At 38.5% G+C, this 25,042-nt stretch overlaps 1 protein-coding gene across 2 annotated transcripts; it reads right to left on the bottom strand.

Annotated features, from left to right (window-relative positions):
- Positions 1 to 1,969: 1,969 nt before the first annotated feature.
- LOC121945910 (cytochrome b5 reductase 4) lies at positions 1,970 to 23,701 on the bottom strand. 2 transcript variants are annotated; one of them, XR_006105981.1, is made up of 16 exons: positions 23,239 to 23,701; positions 18,658 to 18,811; positions 18,164 to 18,264; positions 17,689 to 17,773; positions 16,759 to 16,840; positions 16,588 to 16,645; positions 16,134 to 16,227; positions 15,388 to 15,420; positions 15,160 to 15,282; positions 14,264 to 14,404; positions 13,738 to 13,884; positions 11,043 to 11,193; positions 9,553 to 9,639; positions 8,029 to 8,190; positions 7,377 to 7,668; positions 1,970 to 1,985 (listed from the first exon to the last, which is right to left on the bottom strand). XR_006105981.1 is itself a non-coding variant. In XM_042490280.1 (15 exons), the coding sequence occupies exons 1-15, from the start codon at positions 23,311 to 23,313 to the stop codon at positions 7,614 to 7,616; spliced, it is 1,548 nt and encodes a 515-aa protein (XP_042346214.1). In that variant the 5' UTR covers positions 23,314 to 23,701; the 3' UTR covers positions 7,231 to 7,613. The 2 variants fall into 2 exon arrangements, 1 of the variants encoding a protein (XP_042346214.1); XM_042490280.1 differs by lacking the exon at positions 1,970 to 1,985 and having other exon boundaries at positions 7,231 to 7,668.
- Positions 23,702 to 25,042: the final 1,341 nt, after the last annotated feature.

Below are 25,042 nucleotides of genomic sequence, written 5' to 3'. Positions count from 1 at the left end.
AGAGAGAGACTTTAAAACTGCAGTAAAAAGTGGTATAGAGTCAATATAATCATCAGAACCATCATCTTCGCTGTCTATTTCTGCTGACAAACGCATGCGTCACACGTAAAAAAAAATTGGAGAGCCATCATTTCACTAGATGTGCTGCGGCTGACACACAGCTGAGACGCTCCTGACAAACACTGCTCAAGTGGGCAGTTTGCATGCTCTAACTAGATGACAAGGGCGCCGAAATAAAAAACAACACGCACGCTGTGTTAAACGGGCCTGAGTTGACAAAAAACGGCGTATGTACAGGTTTAAATTAAGGATACGCAACAGTATGTTGTAAAAGCTGTCAACATTTAGTCTTTGAATTGTTTCATATTTCATATTTTGTAGTTACTTATTGTTTATAATTTAATATTATTTTGACAGCTCAGGGATGATCAAGCAACTGCCTGTTTATGCACTGCACTTTTTGCACTGCTGTCAATGATAATCTATTTTTGAGCACACTGCATAGTATACAATGTTGAAAAAAAGGTGAAAAAACAACAGAAAAAGACATATTTGTTCATACAGTTTATTTGTTTAACATAATAGAAAGCAACAATGAGGATAAAACCTATATTGGCTTATTTAAAAACGACACCCAAAAAACATATGAATGATAAAATATAAATAGTCAAAACATCAATAAATTTAGTTTCTAAAAATAGAAAGTGTCATAGTATAAGTAAAGGGTTAACAAATAAAACTATGCATAATCACTGTGAACATGTGAACAGTCAAAGAGGGATCATTCTTGAATCAAGCAAGATATTTTGACAGCAGAGCTTTTTGAAGTCTTTTTCTGTGAACGGACAATGACACAGAAGAATCCAGTAAATCAACGTTTTCTTTCCATAAGACCACTCCACGATATTTGACAGAAAAATGACCATGGGATGTGATATAGTATAGTATAGTATGTCGAGAAATATCAAAATATGTCATGTTTTGAAAATCACATTACAAAACATACCGAGACACATCATAGTATAGCATGACGGGTCTGGAGATGAAGGCTCTCACTCTGGATTGTTTCAGGATGTTAAAACAATGGGCAAAATCTTGTTTCAAGATCTCCGACTGTTGCTGATGAATATCGTTGGTGCCCATGTGAACCACCATCGTGTTCACCAAGGGGTGTGCCTTCAGTGCGCCACGGATCTCAGCAGCTATGTCAATGATGAGGGTAGTGGGACCAGGCTGAGAACCCAGACCAGGGCCGCAGTGTTGTGGAGGCAGCCGAGGCCTCTGGTTTGGCTGCGACTCTCCTGTGGTGGTAGCGGTGAGGCCTGGCCAGGTGGAGGTCCCGCTGGAAGGAGGAGATCCCCGAGGGCTGGACCCAGAGGAACTGGCTGTATGTGGGGCAGAGGTGCAAGCAGCCGAAGTGGAGTCTGCCCTGGCGCACAGGGGCGAAGGGGCTCACCCCAGGGAGGACCCCCTGAGTGTCTGTCGACGGCCTCCTGCAGCATCTGGCAGTTCTTCGTGGTGGTGGACTGAGCTGCGCGACGAGCGTTGGTCACAGTTGGAGCACGTGCAGCAGAGCTGGGATAGGCAGGAGCCATATCCACCTAAGAGGTGAGAATTACACACAAAATAGCCCGATCGTTAAAACGCAAATGAAACGCAAGTTAAATAGAGTTAAGAACAAGTTTTGTTTGTGTGTGTCATGGATCTATTATAAATATGGATACAGCCGTGGGGGCGGGGCCTCGTTCATTCCTATGAGAGCTGCTCAGTGGTGCATGACGCAGAGAAAACGACACCAAGATGGCGACCACGACATGTGCTGCTGACACCACTGAGGTTGACAGACCTCAATTTACGCCTGAAAACAGCAACCAGCTCAACAAGTAACTGAAGTACCGCTGCACAGGCACTGAATTACCGTGCACCTGCAGCTGGGACAACTGAAATGCCAGGTCCGTCTGGAGGCCGTGCTGCTACCACCATGGCTGAAAGAAGGAAGGACAAAGAAAAAGGGAAAAAGGTGATGAACAAACAAATCCCTCACGAAGAACACTCTCTTGACCAGAGGGATTTCCTTCGGCACCGGAAAAGGCTTGGAGGTGATTACCACTGCCGCTAACATGCACTACTATGCATGCCCGGACGGGGGGTGATTGACATGAAAAATCACACTCACATGATCGCACGGAGAGAGGATACATCCATGGATCATCAGGTTTACATCTAGATCAGTCAAAGAATTCATCTGGAAGAATGCAAAGGGATCAGAATACCAAGCGTTCAGGAAGCTGAGATTTGGAGAAGACTTGACAACTAAGGACAAGGAGACTCGAAACAGATTTTGGCCTCAGATTGAAGCAACACGCAAAGAAGGAAAGAAAGCCTTCTTTGTCGGAAACCAAAATCTTAATTGATGGGAGAGAGCTGTGGGTGTAGAAGGTATGCAGGTCGGCGTCATGCAAGGCCCAGCAACGCAGGACCTGGCTCAGCAGTATTTTGGTTGTATTTTGGACAGGTAGGCCTATATATGTAAATGTCTTTATGGTCCATGTTTTTTCTTAGTTCTGAGGCAGAAAATTTTTGTTAATTAATTCTTCATTTGAAGGAAAGTGTCTTTATCAGTGTGCTCAATCAATGTTCAGGGTATCAGAGATATATTAAAAAGAAAAGCATTTTTTTGTTCTGTAAAAGATTTAAGGCTGATTTTTACTTTATACAAGAAACATGCATTAAAATCTGGCTATAATTTCTGGAAGAGTCAATGGGGTGATAACATATGGATGTCATACGGAACCAATGCATCCACAGGTGTTGCAATTTTGAGAGGACATTTTAGTGGTAATGTTTGAAAAGCAGAGCACATGACTGGAAGATGGTTAATTTTAGTGCTAGAGAAAAGGGGCACATTTGTGCTACAAATAACAGTTCACAGAACAGAATACTTTTTCGGGAGTTTGAAGAGGAGATATCCAGTTTAATAAATACATTTCCTAATGCAAAGCTAATTTTAGCTGATTATTAAGGGCTGTTGGAACAAAGCTAAAAGTCTGAATTCCTATGGTGGGCAATGGGAATATATGAAATATAGTATAAGTTAGACATGTCCTGTCCCAAACAGATGCTGAAAAATTAGTACATGCATTTGTCACCTCTAGACTGGATTACTGTAACTCCCTATTATTCGGTTGCCCTAATAAATCTCTCCAACTGGTGCAGAACGCTGCTGCTCGTGTTTTAACGGGAACCAAGAAAAGGGACCATATTTCTCCTGTTTTAGCTTCTCTGCACTGGCTCCTTGTGAAATCCAGGATTGAATTTAAAATCCTCCTCCTTACTTACAAAGCTCTAAATGGTCAGGCTCCATCCTATCTGTCGCAGCTCATAGTTCCTTATCAACCCTCAAGATCACTGTGCTCTGAAAATGCAGGGTTACTTGTGGTTCCCAAAGTTTCCAAATGCAGGATAGGAACCAGAGCCTTCAGCTACCATGCTCCTCTCCTATGGAACCATCTTCCATTTTCGGTCAGGGAGGCAGACACCGTTTCAACTTTTAAGGGTAGACTTAAGACCTTCCTCTTTGATAAAGCTTATAATTAGGGCTGGCTCAGGTTCCCTGGAGCAGCCCATAGTTAGGCTGACATAGGTTTAACCTGCCGGGGGACTTCCTCTGATACGCTGAGCTCCTTTTCCTTCTCTTAATGCCACCATGGGAAAATCATGCATGTCTGTTTACTGCTTTACTTACTGCTAAGCTTAGCCTAATATCTGTGACAGCCGTTTGTTAGCTTAGCTTAGCCTCAGTAGTTTAGCTTAGCCTAACATCTGTGACAGCCATGTGGTACTGTCACTACCTGGGGCTCGCAATTACGGAGCCTGGGTCTGTTGAACTGCACTACGCTAATCCCGTTGCCTCTCGGGAGCATTCCTGCTCCCTTGTTTCCTAGTTTTCGCGGATCCTGGCCGTAACCTTGACTGTGCCTGACCGTGGTGATAACTGTGCTGATGCTGTGACCCTGCCTTTGGTTGTGCTCCAGCTGTGGCTGCACTGATACTGTACCCACTGTCCTGGTTGCACTGATGCTGTGATCATGCCTATGAACCCCTCCCTATCAATATACACATGAGACTCTTATCAACACCCACAATATCATCATAGAGTGCATTTAATAATTTCACACCTATCGTTATTGTAATATGACATGCGTATATTGTTATTGCTGTGCCTCTCGCCTTCTCTCCTTCCCTCTCTCTTTCTCTTTCCTTTTTGCCACAATTGTATTTCATTTGTTATTTACGACATCTATTGCACATCTGTCAATCCTGGAAGAGGGATCCCTAGTCATCCTCTGCCCGCTCTTCCTGAGGTTACTTATGAAATTTTTGTTGAAATGTGATTTTGATGTAAACAAAATTCCCATCCAGTTATCTAGTTTTCATAAACAAGTATTTTTTAGCATGGATGATAGCATACAAACACAACTCCAAGAAAAAATCCATATACTTTGATGGCTGGGCAAAGATGGATGTTTACTGTCTTATACAGAATTTTTTAAAAAAAAGTATGGAATGTAAGTAAGTGTTGGATGCAAAGAGACATTTTTGTTAAGCCTCGTCATATTACTTGGGAAGTACCACATACATAAATCCAAATGGACTGAAAAAAAAAAAAACACGGTTCCAACAATTCAAACTGGAAATCGAACATTACACTGGGACATTGGTACGACTTAATTAAAAAGTGATAATCAGATAATGGTGATAATCTATCTCTCTATACAATTCCTATTTTCACAATATTTTTGATGCTATTCTATTCTTTGACTTTTTTGTCATAATTTTGATTACAAACTATGGGTTGATTTTTTAGGATTATTTTGATGACATCCTTCCCTATGATTATTTCATAATATTTTTCATGATACACTGAGTGTTTAAAGTTATTGATGACACTATTGTGTGTTTTGTATTATACTGTGATTCTTTTAGGATAAATATGATGACATACTATGACTTGTTCATGATATTTGTAATGACATACTATACTATGATTTTTTATGACATTTTGATGATATACAACTTTTTCATAACTTTAATGACATAGTACTTGCTTTTTTATATTTCTGATGATGTTTTATACAGTGACATAATATACTTTGACTTTTTTGTCATCATTTTGATGACAAAGTATACTATGATTTTTTATTATGTCTTTGATGAGATACTATATCATGACTTTTTCATGATAATTCTAATGACAAGCTATACTATGACTCCAAGCAGCAGCATGTGTTGCTGGAGCCTTATTGTTTTTGCTCACATTTTTCTTTTTCTTTCCTTTTTTTCTTTCATTCAGCTGTTTTTTTCTCCACTAAAAGTGTTTGTGCAGCCAAAACCATATGATAAAAACTCACCAAAATTGGCAGATGGGTTGCTAATTCCGCCCACTACTCTTAATAGCACTTAAGTACTATTATCTCCGTACTATTACAACTTCAGATGTCAATTATTATCTCAAAAGTGGCTTTGCTTAGATTCAACATTCTTTCATTATATTAATTTCTCAGTTCACGCGCTCTTTGCTGCAATGGTCCTCTGATTAAAAAAAAGTCTTTTCCACAGTTTTTGCTACATCAAACTTATGCCATTTTGTCCCAGAACCTTGACAGATCATCTTTAGACATTGCTGATCTCAAATTATCAAATGAATTTTGTAACATCAATCTACTTTTAAGTTTTTTCATTTTCAAACATTCGTCTTTAGGTTCAATTTTATGTAAATACTCATAAATCAAAAATGGTGTAGGCACTTGTAACCAAATTTGGTATGTCTGCGGATGTTTTTTTCGAGCTTTGCTGAACAGTCTTGAAAATATTCTGCCTCTAAAGGGTTCCACAAATATAAAGAAGTTAATATCTCATAATGAGCTACAGGATTCATACCACCTCTATATGTATCATCTAGAGTCATGACTCAGCTGATGCACAAAATGTGGTAATGATTGCTTTAAGTGGGTGTGATTCATCACAACAAATATACATTGGTAGAGATATCTCATTCCAAATGTAATAAATCATGATAAATCACCTGTATGTCCTACAGAGCTGAAATCTTTTCAACACATCCACAAAATTGTGATGAAATTTTCTTCACTACAACCCGTGGTCTATTCTGAAGTCTATCCCTCTGTATTTTTAGGAATACATCTGCATTACTGATACCAAAATTCAACATGTAATCCTACAAAAACAAAGTCGTGGCCATGAGGTACGTCTTGTTGTTTTATTTTTATAATTTTTTTGTTTTTTTTGGGGTGGGGGGTAATAATTTTGCATTATCACAACTCTGATAATTAGGCATTCAATATCTGTATCCTGATGGACACATTACCCAGATAAGGGTACAAAATAAGCAATAATCACTTACAGATAAACTTTTTTTTCTTTTTACAGATTATCATTAATGTACAGTGGCTCTGAATACTTATGACCATGTGATATTTCAGTGTTTCTTTTTTAATAAATCTGCAAAAATGTCAACAATTCTGTGTTTTTTCTGTCAATATGGGGTGCTGTGTGTACATTAATGAGGAAAAAAATAAACTTGAATGATTTTAGCAAATGGCTGCAATATAACAAAGAGTGAAAAATTTAAGGGGGTCTGAATACTTTCCGTACCCACTGTAAAGGTGTGAAATATTGTTTCTTATTTTTTTTTATTATTGTCAGGTTTTGAGGCTGTTTCACCAATTTGGGTCATTGCACCAGATAAATTATCCACTCCACTCACCATGACTCTCCGCGATAGGATATTAACAATGTCGGTGCACCACTGTGAAGATCACAGTATAAAAGCAGGAATTCAATGTTTTGTTGCTAAATGTAAATAGATCGTTGTTCATTCAAAGATTAGATTTGTTTTTAAGCTATCAAAACATACTGTTAAGTAATAACAAATGTTGAGGGTGTTTTTTTCCCAACTTTTTAAAAATTTGTATGCAAAACATACCAGGAAGTAGCTAATTAATTATTTGATTAATTGTTCATAAAAAGTTGGCACATAAACTATTAAATTAAGGAGAAAGTGTTAAATATATTGCCAGGGAGTTACCTTTAAACATGTCACCCTGATGCTTTTTTTTACACTGCAGTGGTTTTAACTCCTGAAACTGCATCCATGTAACTCAACATAAAGACTCATAAATATTGTGTAATCAGAAGGTCCTCTGCAGCTCAAGTTCATTCTATTTTATTATTGCATAAACACCATCATTTCACAATATCTCAATCACTTCTGTGCATCTCATTGTACAGCATTTATTCTACACACCTTAAAAAAAAGCTTTTTCTAAACTCTGTTTTTTGTTGCAGGTACTGACCAAACTGTCCAGATTCAGAGGGATTTTACTGCACTGATTTTCTTTAGAGTCCATCAAAGCCTGAGGTGTGTTGCCTGCCGTCACCATCATCAGCTCCTTGGTGCATAGAAATACAGTGTTGCATTCATTTCTCACAATCATGAGTTCATAAATTAAATCGACTTTTGACTCTCGCTCACTCACACAGTCACAGGCACACAGTCTCTGCGGGGGGCAGTTGGATCGAGGCAGAGCTCATCAGCCCTGGAAGGCGTGGAGCTCCTCCTCACTGAAGCCCTGCTGCTTCAACAACCTGAGAAACAAACAAGCAGGTGAGGACAACAAGGCGAAAAAATGCTGAGTGAAAGAAAGTGACTTAGTACATTCTCACTAAGAATATCACTGCTACAGAGTATTAAATTATGCATATTCATATATTTTCAGTCTTGGAGGTTGCTGTTTAGTTTGTTTACAACTTGTCTGATCAGGTTGTAAACACAAAAGAGCTCCCTTACTTACTTTGGAGGACAATGAGGACTAATAGAGATTGTTGCTTAATCTTCAGAAATAAGACTTAAATTGTAGTAAAATGGAAATAACTCATTAAGATGCACTCTTTTCTCAGAGCACCGGGACAGTGAGGTAAAGGTTATGTAAAGGTGATATTACACACCCTATTGTGAGCTCTGTGAAGGCAGTGGGGCCGCACACACACACATAGCATTTGGAGCCCTCTGGCCTGTTGAGGAAATCCTTGAGCATGGACTCATCCACCCGACCCTTCAGACCTGTCCAGCTTTCACACGGATCAGAGAGGACGTACTCCACTTGAAACCTGACACACACAGACACACACAGACACACACACACAGTGTTAAGATGTACAGAGACGTTGAGGTCTAGATATAGCAGAAAAAAATTGTTAAGATGAAAATATTTCCATTAAATGCACAATTATTTATCTCTCCTTCCTATTAAATTTTGTTGCAACATGTGTAATGGTGTACACACATGTACACACCAGTGTGTGTTTCAGGGCTGCTGTGGCTCAGAGGTACAGTGGATTTTCCACTAATCCGATCATCGGCAGCTCAATCCCCAGCTCATGTCGAACATGTCGAAGTATCCTTGGGCATGATACTGAACCCCAACTCGGTCCTGATGCTGCATCATCACAACATGGTGCAGCTAACCACTGTAGGGTCTACCTGCAAGCTAACATTAGCTACTGGATTGCTTGCTGTTAACCTGCAAGCTAACTGTATGGATAAACTGAAGATTGCTAGCTTTAAAATTATTATTATATTATATTGTATATCACATCATTATGTATATTTGAACCAAGCAATCTTCAACTAAAACATACAGTTAGCTTGTTAGCTAATGGCAAACATTCCAGAGGCTAACTTAGCTTGCTAATAGTCTGTTTGGGATGGGGTCAGTCGTTAGCTAGCTAGCTACAGCATACAGCATACTCAGTGTGGATTTCAAGGGTGCAACAGTTTGCCACTCATGACGCCGCATAGATTCTTATAAATGCATGAAAATGATAACACTTTACTTAACACCAACAATGATACATTATGATTAAGCATAAATTGTTATGAATGCATCCATATGTACCTCACTTTACTCAACACACACAATGATAACTTATAACACTACATAGACTGTTACAGCACACTGAGTCATCACTACAGTTAATTGTTGATGTGTGTATAGATGTTTATCATGTATTATAAGCCCCATAATTCAGCCTTTAGTGCATAACTAGTCAAAAGCATCCATAAGACCCTTGATACTTAAAAATCACATCTATAATGCTTTATGCCTATTGATATAGTGCAGTAAGCATTATGTGTGTATATGACTGTAACCATAAAATATTATAAATGCATTATAATTCACTATGACTGCCTTCATCATGCACTATAGATGTGGTCTTCATACTAAGTGTTACCACTACAAAATTTGAATTAATAAAGGGTAGACTGTTTACCACTCATCATTTCTCTTGCCCTCTGTGCCTATGAATGGGCTTCTCTTCAGCGAACGTCTCAAAAATCTCTTCTTCAAAAGGACACACTGAGCTGACCTCACACCGCTCCCTTACATGCTCTACAAATTTAATTTCTAACAAATAACATTTGCAGGCCTGGGTGTGACAGGAACAGTGTGCAACACTCAGCAACCGTACCTCTCACTGTTAGCAGCCAGCTCATCCAGCTCACAGCGCCACAGAATGTCCTCCTCTCGCCGGTTAAAAAAGAGCAGCTTGGTTTTCCTGAGGACACACAAACAGGATTTTGATTTACAAGCGGGTCAGTGGGACAAACAGAAGAATAGAACACACTCGGCCTGTTTCTGAATATCCTACTTTGCATTGAAAAAGTTGTTGATGACGACAGGGACAAGGAATCTTTTTTTCCAACTAAAGAACAGATTCTCAATGCAGGAAATACACTTTTTTATGTTTCTTGTTATTGTCATTAAATGTTATTAAACTACTTTAAATTTCACAACAGAAATATTTCACCTCACAACACTTTCGACAGTTCGAAAACTTGTCATTTAAATCCAGTGTAATATTATAAAATGTAATATTAAGAAAAATACATTTAGATCATCTGCATGTTTAATCCTGTGCTGTTGTGGTCTTTAAGTTTATCCGATCTCCAAAAATTGCCATTGTTACTTTTATGTAGAAGTGTTAAATTACCATCAGATTAACACTGATGGTTACGTGTCTGTAGGCAATATAGTGAAAGAGAATTGCAGAAAAATGAATGAAACTGCATTTCTTTGGACATCTCTGGCCACACACTCAGACAATAAATACCCTTTTTCCACACACGTAGGTTGACTGGGCTTGCTAATGACGTTCTGTAAATTTGTTATTGAACACATTTTATTTCCTATACATTCTTTATGATAAAAATCCCCTGTTATTTTGTTATTTAACCCTTTGAAACCTGAGCAAATTGGCCTGATTTCTCACAAAAACATGGAAAAAGGCAGGGGTCACTTTACAACAAATGACCCAAAAATTGGCAAGAAAATAGTAAAAATCTACAGAAAGTTGCCTTAAATTAGCACAAAAAAGAAGAGACCAAAAACAGGAAATGAACTGAAAAAATAAAATATAAATAGTAATAATTATAATATTTTTATTAAGCTTTAATCTAATTGTAAATATATATATTTACAATGATTATAGTTTTCTTAATGTTTTTCCCTTTTCTCTGTTTTTTTAAAGCTAATTTTCGGGTCACCGTCTCATCACCTTTCACAATTTTTTAAATTTAATTTCTGAGACATTTCATGCCAGGATGCTGAATAAAGCAGATATCTAAAGTGAAACGGGATGCAGAAGAGAGCCCAAAGTCCAAAGCACAGAGAGGCAGTTAGGAGCTACAAAAGCACTGAGAGCTGAACACACAGAGACTTTAAAAACGTCGCTCCCTCTGCTCTCCTGCACAGACAGAGGTGAGTGCGGCTAGCTGCAGTTGGTAATAACTTCACCACTATTTTTAATGGTGGCAGTCAGGTTTACTTTTGGTCCTACTCCAGAAGGCTTTCCGCATCTTAGCTGATCATGGAAAAACAAATTGGCGTGGCACCACTTGTTTGACTTGCCGCCGCCAAAAGTGTAAATGGAAAAAGGGTAAGTGTTGTGATAGTTCTTACCTGATGGTGTCGCTGTTGTGTAGCGCCAGCTGGATGAGGCGAGCCATGGGCGTGAACCCGGTGCCTGCTGCTAACAGGTAGAGGTCTGTGACATCACGGAGGGGCCGGACACTGAAGGTACCCTCTGGACCACTAACGGATATACTGTCACCTGGAGAGGAACAAGAGAGAAGTGAACAAAAGCATAATCACGGATCACACAGTGCTGCAAGAGAAAAAGATCTGGACAGTGAAAACATCACACGGAAGGGTGGAGTGATCATTTTACGTGTGTAAAGTGACAATATATAAAGTTTAAGAGCAGTCCACAACAAGCACTATATCTACAAACATAACTATAACGATAACAATGTGAGCATCCACACTGATGAACAATAACGAACTGTAAACAGCAGCTCAGACCACACGCCACACGGGAGGAACACTTTATTGAGACAACTGTCGTCTTTTGAAGACAAGTTTCATTCATACTTTGGTATAAGTCATCATCAGTTTGCAGACATTGTGGCAATGGTAAGAGAGGACATCAGTAAAAACAAAACCACCTTCAGAGACCCCATCGGTGCCAGAGAGCGTTTAGCTGCATGTCTCAGGGAAAAATGACTTTTTTTGTGTCATTTTCAGCCCAATAATAAATCACATGGCCTTTAACAGCCTTGATCAAGTGAATATACCATGTTAAAGGTTATAGCAAAACCTCAATAAGAGAGATAAAAGCTGCAATTAAGAAGGCAATATTGTAAGCACTTTTATTTTGTAGAAAAATGTCCCTGAAATGTGCTGATGACACCTGAATTGAACACTTTAAATTCAGGAATTAATTATGTAGCCTATAAATCATCCTATTAAGGCGATGTTTTTAATCAACACTATGGACTTGTGTCTTTCATCTTCTTCTCCTGATAGCACTCGACAACACCATCTACTGGCCAGAATATGCTATAGTCAGAGACTGATGAATTATTAATGACTAAATTCACAAGAATAAAAACACAAAGAAAACAAACAGTAAAACAGTTCACAGCCTTGTACATCTTTTTCAATAGCAAACAGACATTTTTGGGCCCAGATTAGATGTTACGATCTATGTAGTATTTCTATCCTTCATGAAGTCGCTCTAGGAGTGATCCAGACTTTTGAAGTTTTATCATAACCTCACAGAAAAAAATTGCATTATCTCTTGAATGTAAAAAAAAATAACCACCACAGTTCCTGATAGAGAGCATATGAAGGTACAGCAGGAGCAGGAGACGAGCATTACATAACATCTCCAGGAGAGTGGTAATGTAAAATAAATACCATTAGAGCCGTTATTGTGGCGGTATTTAAAAAAGCTTGAGGACAGCAGCATAATAGGACTGTTTAAGAAAGGGTGGACTGAGGGACAATTCAGCCAGGATGAATGGCAGAAAGAGACAGATCATTTTACAAATATTTCATCTGTTTCAGCGTAGCGGAGCCAGTGCACCATCTCCTCCCAGCCAGCAGTGTCCTGGCTAAGTGAGGTGGAGGGACTTCTCTTCATATCATGACATTAACAATTGTCACTTCATGACAGCGTAAATGTAACGTACATTTAATTCTTAGGGCCCGCTTTAACATTACAAACACTGATATTGCTCTGCGCACAAAATACGCTTTTAAAATTAAGCTTTAAAAAATATGATACATTAATATTTTTTTTACTTTCACTGAGTTGACTTTTTGAACAAACATCAGTCTTACTAATAAATATTAAATATCCATTAATTTTCAAAATTTTAACCCTTTAAATGCCAGGTTTTTGTCATGTTACCTATGTTTTTAAATTAAAAACCACAAACAAAAAATAATTATATTTAATATACTACATGCTAAGTAGATTTTCTGTTTTTTTATTATGTCCTGGGATATGTTAATGATTAGCAGCAACATTGATTTTTATCCTTTTTTTAACTCATACCTCTCTGCACACAAATGCACTTATTATCCATTAATATTATTTTCTACTTTTACTGAGTTCATTTTTTTAACCACCATCAGTCCTTATGAAATATTTTAAATATTTATTTATTTTCAGAATTTTAACCCTTTAAATCCTTTAATGCCAGGCTTTTGTCATGATGCCATCATGTTCTTAGATTAAAAAAATATATATATTTTCAAAATACTGCATGCAGTGTTTTTTTTTTTTTGAATTATCACAGGCTGGGATATGTCAGTGATTAACTGCAATACTGATTGTGACAGTGCACTTTGTTGAAACAGCATTTTCTCCATATGCCCAATATGATAAAAATCGTGTCATCAGGTAGAAAATGGTAAAAATAACACATTCCAAGGCGAAAGCCCAGAATTACACCCAGAAATAATACAACGCATGTTTTTATGCTTTGATGGCTGTAAGATCAAAAATGTCAGTTTGAATGGGTTTCAATGATGCATTTTTTGCACTTAACAGTCTGAATGTAACAATTTATTTTCCACAGTGTATTTTAGCCTTATTGTAGGAGCTGAGCTGGAAATCAAGAAATTGAACAAAAACACACTGTCTTGGCAAAATGTATTCCATTTGCATGAACACAGCCAAAATGACCAAAAAAAATAAACAGTCCCTTAGGGAGACGTAGTGCTCATGTATGTACATCTGACTCAGAGTCTCTCTGTCACATTACCCTCCTCCCTGTCCTCACATGACACACTGGCTGTCACTTACCGATGTGGAGGCTGTTGAAGTGTGGCGTGAACACTCCGTCAGGGTAAACTTTGATCATGAGGTAGAGGTCTGATTCCTGTGAGGAGTGGTCAGAGGCAGCTGCCAGGTTCTGATCTACTGGAGTGTATGGCCTCACTACCTCTGTGTCTGGATATGGACAAAAATAAGTCAGTGAAATGGCTTATATTATGTATGGCAGGACATTCTCGACTTCTGAACCGTAACTAACTAATGTACATAGATCATTTCATCATATTTGTGTTAAAGCCAACGTGTTAATCACTGCATAAAATATATATTTTTAAATAAAAGGAGCAACTACAACTACAATTAAGTACATTTTAGAATCCTTTCATTTTTATAAAATATTTACTTGAGCGCCTTGGTGGACAAGTGCTTTCAGCTCGTGCCTCGTGACCACGAGTTTATTCCAGTTTGTTTGAAAAACAGCTGTTTTTGAGTGTAGCAGACACAGAAGACACTCGGCGTGTTCTGTACAGTTTAGTGCATCTACGTGGTTCCTTACCTTGAATGAGGGTTTTGAGGTAGACATGTTTTCCGACAGGCACGTGCATGACAGACCCACGTGGAAGCTGCAGTCTGAACACTTGGGTGTTGTGGTTCACTTCAGTCTTTGACACCAACACACAATCCCTATAGTAGAGAGCTGGACAAAGGAGAACACTGTAGACTCATTGTGAGCTTTAACCTTTTCTTGCATTCCTGATGAGCTAAATGTGCTTGTATTCACTGCAAATGCAGCAACCACCACTGTTTATTTTTTGTGTGATTCTGCAACTTAATTTCTCGCACCTTTAACGCTTTTTTAACACTGAAAAACCCACTAAGAATAGGTGATAGACTCCATTCCCATTGCCAGTGAACCAGTGGCGTGTGCATGGCTTTGCAGTAGGTGCATCTGCCTGTCTGTTTTTTTTTATGTTTTTACTGGTGTGTCACACTTGATGTCATGAAGGCGGAGGTTAGGTTATGTTTATGGCTTTAATTTGCTTACTTGACATCACACATCTTTCAAAGCAACCCAAGTCGACGTGTCTCAGAGCTACATTATGTCAATACCTAATTACATAAAATAAATTAGCAGAAGTTACATTATGTGGAAGGTTATCTCTGGAAGATTACAGTTACAATTATGTTCATTACACAATAAAAAACCACCTGACTTTTCAAAAACTTCTAATGATTAAGGAAAATGAGATTGTCAAATTCCATGACTTTTCCAGGTTTTCCATGACCACAGGAACCTTTTATCACTCCTGATCAGAGCTAGAGCCGATAAATACCTGTGAGTACTAGGATTTGTCCCATAAAAGGATGCCAACTGTATCTTCTCCCACTAAAACAAAGCCAGATTTTAGAGGGTGTTAGTGTATTTTTGTCCAGTGGGAAAGGGGATCTCACCTCTGTCTTTTTTGCGTAGAAATGTGTTGTGAAATTCCAGTGGTTGACCAAGACTGGTCCATTTTCCTTTAGCCTGTTTGCGTATGCTGACCTGGATCTTTCCCACTGAGAAGGCAGTGTGGACTGTTGAAGAAATGACCGTTTAAAAATAAGAACGTGGCAGTAACACACACTTTACAAATGTATCTACACCTTTTCTTCTGTTATTGAATCAAGCTGTTGTCTTACCAGCAACGTGTTCCTCAACTTCATCAGCGAGACCTGAAAGAGAATGGAAATGCAACTGATTTTATAACCACAGTCATGAGCAAATCAGCACGATACTGTATACAGTGTATCCATGTCTAATCTTGCATGCAAATCATGGTTGGTACTTTGGTGTCAGCATCTTGTCTAATAGCGTACTATACATAATGCAACATTCTAAGAAAGTTCAGCTCATCTCTGGGTTCAGCATCTGTATTTCAGGAAAACAGACACTGAAACAAAGAGTCTTTCTCAATTTCTCATGTGCATTTAAACCTCTAAAAACATGAGCAAATTTGATTTCATTTGAAAACATGCCGAAAAAGGCAATGAGCAACTTGGCAAGAGACGTTCTGTAAATTGCAGGAAATAAGGAAAAGAAAAAGACTTAAAACATTTTTTAAGGGGGGGGGGGTGTTAGAAATGTCCAGAAAACCATATTTCTAATTGTTATTATTAAAATATCATTCTTAACTATTTTGTCTATACATTTATTTATCTTTTTTTATTGTTGGGCTGTTTGTTTGTTTTTTTCTTTCATTTTTTCTGGTCTTTTTTTTTTTTTTGCTAAATTTCAGGGCAATTTTCTTGTAACATGAAACTTTTGACGTCTTCCCTGAATTTTGGAAAGAAATCAAGGCATTTTGCTCAAGTTCAAAGGATTAAATTTTTTAGCAGAAGACAGCATATTTAAATATTTAAACATACAAAGTCATGTCTGTACTCACTTAAATGTATCATGTAGGACATTTTCCCCAGCAGCACTTCCAGCCGTAATACACCCGCCTTCAGGTCAACGACGGTGCAGCCTGAGCTGGCGATCTGACAGAAGAAATAATCTGCATCTATATTTCATCTTCAAACACTGATCCAGGCACCTCTTTGGCCAGGCGACAACTTCAGTGTTCAAACATTTATTAAAATAGACTGCTGAGTAGTGGTTACAGACTCAAAGCTTTCTTTAGAAATTCTGACTGAAACTCTGTGCGATGATGAGACGGCAGCTCAATCATTGTCCCCTAAGCTCTCCAAACTCTCACATGGTTTGTGGCCAAAGGTGAAGTTAAAAGGGGGGCATTACTGCCTACTTGCATTTTCCACTGCAGTTTGCACAGTATGCTAACAGAGCTTAGTGACTTATATGATGCCTTGTGGAAGTGTGTATGGTTGACGAATTGTTACCTTTCTTTTAGCATAAATGACCAGATGAACAGTCCCATCGGTTTGGAACCAGTCGAATCTACACAAACAACAGACAGCAGACAATAATAATGTCACTGAGTTTGTACAAATGTGTTTAACTTCGAGACCTGTCTTATATATGTTTTTAAGATGTGTTATGTTCTTTCATACCGTGGTCGAGCATCTTTGTCTGGGGGAGGAGCCACTGACGTAGGCGGGGCGAGGCTAGTTGGTGGTGAAGGTGGGATGATAGCTGAAAAAAATAAAACAGAACTATATGCAAACCACTTCTGTTACATATTATAAATCTTCAGATAGATTTCCATGCAACCACTGGGTTTCACTCCTGTTAATACTTCACATTAAACAACTGCCAAAAACACAACAGTTAGTTGTGTGTTTTTTAAAGTCCCTTTTCACCCTTCATTACTCATATTTACGTGTACAGCATGTCAGAGCAGCATCAGAGCTAATACTTATCGAGTGTCTGAGAGAAGGAAACAAACTTGTTACAAGCTCTCAGAGTGACACTGATCAGTTCTACTTTTGGGACAAGAGGGACTTTGTTTACATGAACACGTGACACATTTTTCTTGTTTTGCACAATGAATTGATATTACATGCATTAAAAAGCACTGTATTATATGTCACCATCTGCTGGTGGGTCATCATAATAAGACTATGCAGAATATGATGTTGATTCTTCCATAGAGGAGACTTGATCACCAAAATTAAAAAGTGGATGAGCTGATATCGGTATCTGTTATTGGCAAAATGAGTCGTTTATATATTTGCGCATAGGTTATCGGCAACAAATCCAATATCATACATCCCTAAATTTGGCATATTTTTTATATATAGGCAAGTTAGTTACCTATATCATGTAGCTACAGTGGGGTGTATACATAAGTGAGATTTTTGTTGCATTTGATGTGTACAGTACCTCCGACTGCAACTGTCAGATGAGCCACAATACATCACTATACATACATCACACTGAAAATATTGCAATATATTGATATTAAACTTGCCCCATGTGTTTAATTAAAGAAAGAGCCTACAGTAACTTCATCAATGAGAATGGGGCACTGAGAGTTTTACCTTTAATAGCTGTGGTGGCCTTAGTGGCCATCCTGCCCACCAGGCACTCTTTTAGCATGGACTCATAGTTCACCCAGCGATGGACCTGTGCACAAACACATGCATGTCATCATTGGAACACATGTAAACCCAGGAAGTCACCCATAACCCTGCAGCACTCACAAGGCTGCCAATACAAATTATTTTCAAGTCTTTTCAAGTCCCAAGGTCTTTAGGCTTGTTTTTACAACTGCTGAGCTTTTTCAGGACAAGTTACATTCACTGCTCCTTTAGTTTGGCCTCAAAAGGTTACAAAGAGCAAGCAGGAATCAGTCTTTCAACAGTAGCAAATTCTGTATAAAATGTATTTTGTAAAAGGTCAACATGAAACCAGAAGATTCTAAAATGCAGAACTGCATCATTACCATTTATCCCTTGAGGTTAAAAAAATTACACGAAAATGACAGAACTCCACTGGCTCCATCCCCTTCCATACCTGGTCAAACAGGTCAGTGCCATCGATCCCAGCTGCCTTCATCAGCTCGTCCTCTCCACCAGGGTGGTAGTCCATGTAGGGGGTCACATTGTAAACCATACCTGAAAACACACAGAGCTATATAACATCCTATGCCAGTGTCCTCTGCTGACAGAAAGTAATAACAGCACACACACTAATATGATGAATAATGATGAAATAAAAAATACATAGAAATGAAATGTTTTTTTATCGGAGGGGGGGTTTGCGCCAATCACATAAAAGTTGAAAAACCCACATAACTGTCAATTTAGGGTGTGACATCTGTATCTAAAGATCACTGAGCCCCGTAAACAGTGTCAATGCTAGTAAAGCAGACCATTACATAGACCATTACTGCAAGAATTCTCTAACTTGCTTAATACTACAACTGCCATGCAAATGACTTTATTCCTGTGTTTCCCTTAACTATGAAGTAGCCCCCAGATCCATGTCAGACCACCACGCAGGCTCACCCCGTATGCACGTCCAGCAGTCATCTCTTTTGTTGTGTTTCTGCAGCTCTTCCTGGGTAACTTCAATCAGTCGTCCTCTGAGCCCTGTCAGGTCTTTGCCGCTCTTGGCAAACCGAATCCAGTCCATCAGACTGTGGCCGGGCTTCAAGGCCACCTTGAATAGACAAAGGAGAGTCATGGAACAGAGGAGAACCGCGTTATTATTTTTTCTCTTCCTGAGATGTGTGAAGGCACATCAGACCAAATTAAAGATACTGCAATGTCATGTTGAGTCTGTGTGGTGACACAGTACTAAGCTAGGTTTATGCTTGCTGTACTGTGTTTACAGTGTTACAGGTTTTCCTTCATTATGGCCTTATTCACCAGACCCCCCCCCCAATATGATATTATCACAAAACTTAGGTCATGATACAATATTATTGCGATTTTAAATGTTTTGCAATGAGCTACTTATTATGATATTGGGATTTACTACCTATTTCAACTGTAAATTAAACAAAAACTTTGTGAACATCTGTTTTTTTATGTTGTTGGATTAAGCTTTTATTGCAGCATCATGTATCTAGATGACTGAAAAAACAAATGATTTTATTAATCTAATACGCTGCCAGACATTTAATTTGTATCTGCAAAATTAATATATGTTACAAAAATAAATACTTGGTGTTAATGTATCGATAAAATATCGCCATGCAAAATATCATGATGCTGTATCAATTTTTTTCCCACCACTCGTGGAGAAAAACACCAGACCAATATGATTCTACAGTAAAACTGATTTGATATAATATTCCTGAGATGTGTGAAGGCACATCAGTCCAAATTAAAGATACTGCAATGTCATGTTGAGTCTGTGTGGTGACACAGTACTAAGCTAGGTTTATGCTTGCTGTACTGTGTTTACAGTGTTACAGGTTTTCCTTAAAATTAAAACCAGAGGACAAATAATGCAAGAAGCAGGACATAAAATGCCCATATGAAATAATAGATAGATATAGGAGAGACTGCAAGCTCAATTTGCGGCAGCGGCACCTAATTGTGGCACCTCTTGTGGCACTCCCAGATGCCGCAGCTAGGTGCCGCTAGCAGTCGCAGCAGATGCCACTGGTTGCCGAGAGGTGCCGGGAGGTGCAAGGAGGTGCCGGGAGGTGCCAGTGCTTGTGCCACTGATTGCCACGAGGTGCCGCAAGCAGTTCCTTTTTCTCCTCTTCATCCATGGAAAGGACAGCAGGAAGTTTTAGTGCCCCCTCAAACTGTGTCTTGCGGCACCAGTCAGCTCCTGTGTTTAGCACCTCCGCTCCTCTCATTTCTCTCACTCCTCTCCACTCTACTCTACAACAACAGTCTCCTATTTCCGTTTGCAAAAACTCTCACAGGCAGGGCAGCACTAGACTTTTTAAAAGCTCTGAAATACAGATGCATTACACAGCATTAACTTTCTCTTTGTCAGCTGCAGGAAGCTATAGTGGAAAATAAGAAAGCTGCCTTTGTAAAAAATGTGATTAAATGAAACAAAGTAGTGCAGAACTACAGCCTGGTGCGGGGCTTTACGTAGGGTCTGTCAAACACCGGTCACTTGTCTTCAGGCTGTCACATACAGGGGACGTGGACTCACTTCTGTGCTCGTTGTGACTGAGAAAACGCAGCTGCTTACCGCTCGTGGCCGCGCTGAAATCTGACAACGCGTGTGTGTGTGTGTGCGCGCGCTGACAGCCTGTGAATACACACACAGCGGAGAGACAGTGAGATGAGAGGAAGCTGATATCATCCTCATGTCCCCTTTTCGGCGGATTTTTCCGCTGCTGCAGATAATTTTGTCACCTTGTAATATATTAATTTTGTGAGTAGGCTATATTAAAAACCGCCAAACCGCGGCACACGCACTGGCACCTCGCGGCACCTCCTGGCAAGCAGTGGCACAAGCACTGGCACCTCCTGGCACCTCCGCCAAACCGCAGCACAAGCACTGGCACCTCCCGGCACCTCCTGGCACCTCCCGGCACGTCTCGGCAACCAGTGGCATCTGCTGCGACTGCTAGCGGCACCTAGCTGCGGCATCTGGGGGTGCCACACGAGGTGCCGCAGTTAGGTGCCGCTGCCGCAAATTGAGCCAGCCCCTGCTGGAGATATAGACCAAAAACAACAACAACAGAAGCAATTAAACCACAAATACAAGGAAATAAAATAAATGTAAAAAATAATTTAATTAATTAAATTAAATTAATTTTAAAAAAGGTAAACTTAAAAGAAATAAAAGGACAATGGAGCTAGCAGGAAGTGTAATCCCTCACACCCTTGTGTTTGTGGATGAGGCTGGTTTCAATCTAGCCAAAGGAAGGAGTGGTGGCCAAAATCTAATAGGCCACCGCACCACAGTGGATGTGCCATATCACTATGTATGCTGCAATGAAAGAGTATGGTGTGGGTACACATTTACTCACTACTGGCCAAATCAACCACCAAAAACTCCTGGACACCCTCTACAGAGAGCCCTGAGAATGACAGTTCAGGGAAGTCCAACTGCAGTGACTGTGGGGGGGGATGGAACGTTTCACCCTGCATATATCATCAGAGAATAGTTTGCAGTCATCTAATGTTGATGGTGTTCTTGACACCTGAATTCAATAGATGTTTTTCTGCATGGAGGATGAGGGTGTGATCAATTGTCTCGTGACAACATATCTCTGCTTGCTGCAATGGGTGCTGTTTGCGATGACATCACAGCTGAACATTGCAGGATGACATGCAAGGGGATTTTACCCCCATTGCATCACAAAGGAAAAATTTATAAGGTGTGATGTTGTAAAAATTTGTGGACAGGACGTCCAGTGAGGTGTAGTCCTCACGGTAGCATTTTAGCTTTACTGTGTTACAGTATTACACATAAATTATTTTTTTGTATTTTATTGTCCTGTATAAGCTGTCTGTTTATTGTGGTGTAGGTAGGGTTGCAGCAATATTGGACATAACTTGACAGAGAATTTTGCCTCTATATTAGTTATATTCAAAAGGGATAGGTTTTACACATACACTTTTGAATAAAAACTGTTTCAAGTTTGCGTAACCCTTTGAAACCTGGGCAAATGCTGTTGATTTATTTCAAAAACATGGGGAGAAGGTAATGAGCAACTTCACAGGACATGGCCCAAAGTAAGCAAGAATTCTTTTTTGAAAGTTATAAGAATATTACCACAAAACAAGCAAAATAAATAATAATAATAATAATAATACTTAAATGTGAAAAAAAACAACAAGAAAATGGCCAAAAATGTGCTGAAAATTCTCATTATTTTTAAATTAAAAATTAATAATAAAATTATCATATTATAAGTATATTTCTTTCAGTCAGTTACTTTGCCTCAATAAAATACAGTGGCAATTTCAATGGAAGTATAAGCACAACATGAAATGCAAAACTTACTGCTGAAATTGGCACACATTAGCATTTGGTTTGCTAGGCAAAAACAACATTCTAGTGCAGAAAACGTTCAGTGCCAATGAAAAAAAAAAAAACGACAAGTTAGAAATGTGGATATAAAATACATTTCCAGGGTCCATTGCCCCAGGCTGAACATTTTAAAACCATTGTTTACAAAATGCTAAAGAATTTTTATCTTTTATTTTTGGGGTACTGACTTTGTATTAGATAATAACTTTGTTTAATATGTTAAATGTTTTGGGTGAGTACAACCTTTTGCAGGTGAGCTATGGTTTGTGCTACCATATTATCTGTTTTGACAAATGCACCGAAAGTTTAGAGATGGTATTGCTTCAATAAATTAATCAAGAAGCAATTGAGGAAAAAGTAAAATTACTATTATTGTTGCTATTATTTGAAATGAATGCCATACTGTTGATAACGTGTATGATTATCATAATAAAAAATACTAACTGATAAAAACTAAATCATAACTGATACTGGTGGGAAATTGTGGTTTGTCACAATTCGCTCTGATGCCAGCATAGAGAATTGTCGCAAGTAGAAATAATTCAAGTATAAAACAATATAAATATAAAAAAATAATGCAGTGATGTAAATATTTAAAAATAAAGTATGACTAATATGCTGATTATGTAAGTGTGTAAAAATATAAATGTAAGAGTACAGAAGTAGACAATTAGCACTAATATGTGAATATATAATATTGAATATGTTTTTATAATATGGATAAGGATATATATATATATATATATAGATAGATAGATAGATAGGTAGGTAGATATAAATATTATATATGAATATGGATAATGTGTAATATGTGTGTAAAACATTACACAAAATAATATGCTAATATGCAATGACTAAATCTAGTATGTTAATTAAAATATTGGATGTGCAATGCTACAATGAACAACAGAGGTATAAATTAGCAAGAATAACAATAAGAATATATATAATATATACAATGTTAAGTAATGAAATATTATGTTAAATTGTGCCTGTGAAGGATTTATAAATAAACTTTAAACTGTCAGCTTTTGGAAAAGCATTTGGTCTGTTGTTTCTAGAGAAGTGAAGTGTTTTTTGTTGGTTTTTTGTTGTTGTTTTTTTTACCTGTAGTGGTTGGAGTGATGTCTTACCTTGTTCCTGCCGGACGGGGTGACCCGCTGCTGGGAGCAGGGCGCCGGGAAGGACTGGGTCGGAATGTTCAGCATGTTGTGAACGCTTCGGAAACAGCCCCAGTTTCGAAGAAAACCTAGTTAAATTGACCACAACGGCACATGAATGACAGTAACGCCCTGCTGTCAGATGTTAGCTTTACAAGTTCCTCCTTTCTTGTCACGCATCTCGTTTGAAACAGAGTTAAGCAATGCTGCTTAGCTAACAGGCTAAGCTAAGCTACGCTGGGCTAGACTAAGAAGACATTACGCGCTGACTGCCTTACGAGCTAATTATAACAAGCAACATATCGTCGGTTAATGGTGATATTTGCCGTGCTTATAAAATAAATAACAAGCATATTCATTCGTTGCTCGCTGTAGTAATAAATTGCGAGCTGACTCCTTCCTTCTTAGTTCCCCTACCACGTAAAGACTACATCAATTGTCGCAGAAATTCAGTAACGACGTCAACAAATTGCGTCATCATATTGCGACGGTCCTCTTTTGCCCTCTACTGTTCTTATTACAGATTGCAAACGAAGCCAGCATTTAAAAATGCCTCGGAAACAACACAGTAATGTGAGTTTCTTGAGGAAAATGTTTGGTTTTTTTTTGAATAACACAGATATTTTGACATGCACAGCAGGAGTAACACGGGTATATTAACATTAATAATGAATGCATTGGGCCTATTTTCCAGTGTGTAAGCAGGCTCCAGTGGATGATTTTGCATGCTCTGGCCTCAATGGAACATAGTCCTAATAAACAGTATTAATTGCTCCGGTGATTTCAATTTAAATTGATATAAGAAAGGCCAACAACCCACCTGAAATCAAATTATTGAATATATTGGTGAAAAATGAACCATTTCCTCCTCTGCTTGACCCACTTTCACTGTCATCATCGTCATCCTCTTCTGAATCTCTCTGATTTCCATCTGACATTGTGAAAACATAATATCTCCCGCTGCTTGTGTGTTATATTTATCTGCAGCCTATCCTTATACAGTATTCCTCAGACTTTCATCAGGGCAACTACAGCGTTTGCTTTTGAAAGGCTTATCTGCTAAGAGGATTCAAGGACTTCAAAATAAAAGTCCATGTGCAGCTAGTGACGATTCAGCAGAGCTGTTGTGTACTTCTGATAGGCTGAATGGTTCTATTGGACCCTTTTCTGACAGCAGTTTTGAGTTGACCTGGCAGAAATAAAGCTGAAATAATATCAGTTCTATGCTGCTATCATCACACACAGTCCTGACAAAATAATAAGGTTTACATTTACCTCTTGAAACCTGGATCAACATCACTTTTTTGTGCTGCAATCAAATACCTTTCAGAAGTATTTAAACCTCTGAACCAGAGCAAGTTCAACTTTTCTTTCAAAAACATGGGAAAAAGGCGATTTTTTGCTTATTTTTATCTTTCTTGTCAAGTTACTGATCACCCTATTACAGTGTTTTTGGGAGACAACCAGTTGCTTGGATTTTAAAGGGTTAACAGCAGGTTCAACATGTTGTTCTCAGCAGCCTCCTTCAGATGGCAGCAAAGATCAACGATATTGCTTCAACAGTCCTGAACATATTTTAGGTGTTGCGGCTTTTGATTGTTTTAGTTTTATTCCATGAGGACAAATGAGCAGACTCAGAGTTATGTCCCTTTACTGTAAGACACTGCAGACACATAGAAGAGTACATTTTAAGTCTTTTTTTTTTTTTTACAAAAAAAAAGACTGTCAGCACACATTAATGTCCTTTTTAGATGCTTTTAATTCTGGGCAAGGTGGG

Source organism: Plectropomus leopardus, chromosome 7, assembly GCF_008729295.1.
Source record: "Plectropomus leopardus isolate mb chromosome 7, YSFRI_Pleo_2.0, whole genome shotgun sequence".
NCBI classification, from domain to species: Eukaryota; Metazoa; Chordata; class Actinopteri; order Perciformes; family Serranidae; genus Plectropomus; species Plectropomus leopardus.
The sequence above is the reverse complement of the archived record's forward strand: the minus strand, read 5'-3'. Positions and strand labels throughout refer to the sequence as shown.

Bases quoted from the DNA above. Each gene is read 5' to 3' on its own strand.
- LOC121945910 (XM_042490280.1), bottom strand. From the start codon at position 23,313: ATGCTGAACATTCCGACCCAGTCCTTCCCGGCGCCCTGCTCCCAGCAG. The intron at 18,812-23,238 runs GTAAGACATCAC...TGTCTATTCAAG, and splicing joins CCCCGTCCGGCAGGAACAAG to GTGGCCTTGAAGCCCGGCCA. The intron at 15,421-16,133 runs GTGAGTACAGAC...ATTCTCTTTCAG, and splicing joins GTCCTACATGATACATTTAA to GTCTCGCTGATGAAGTTGAG.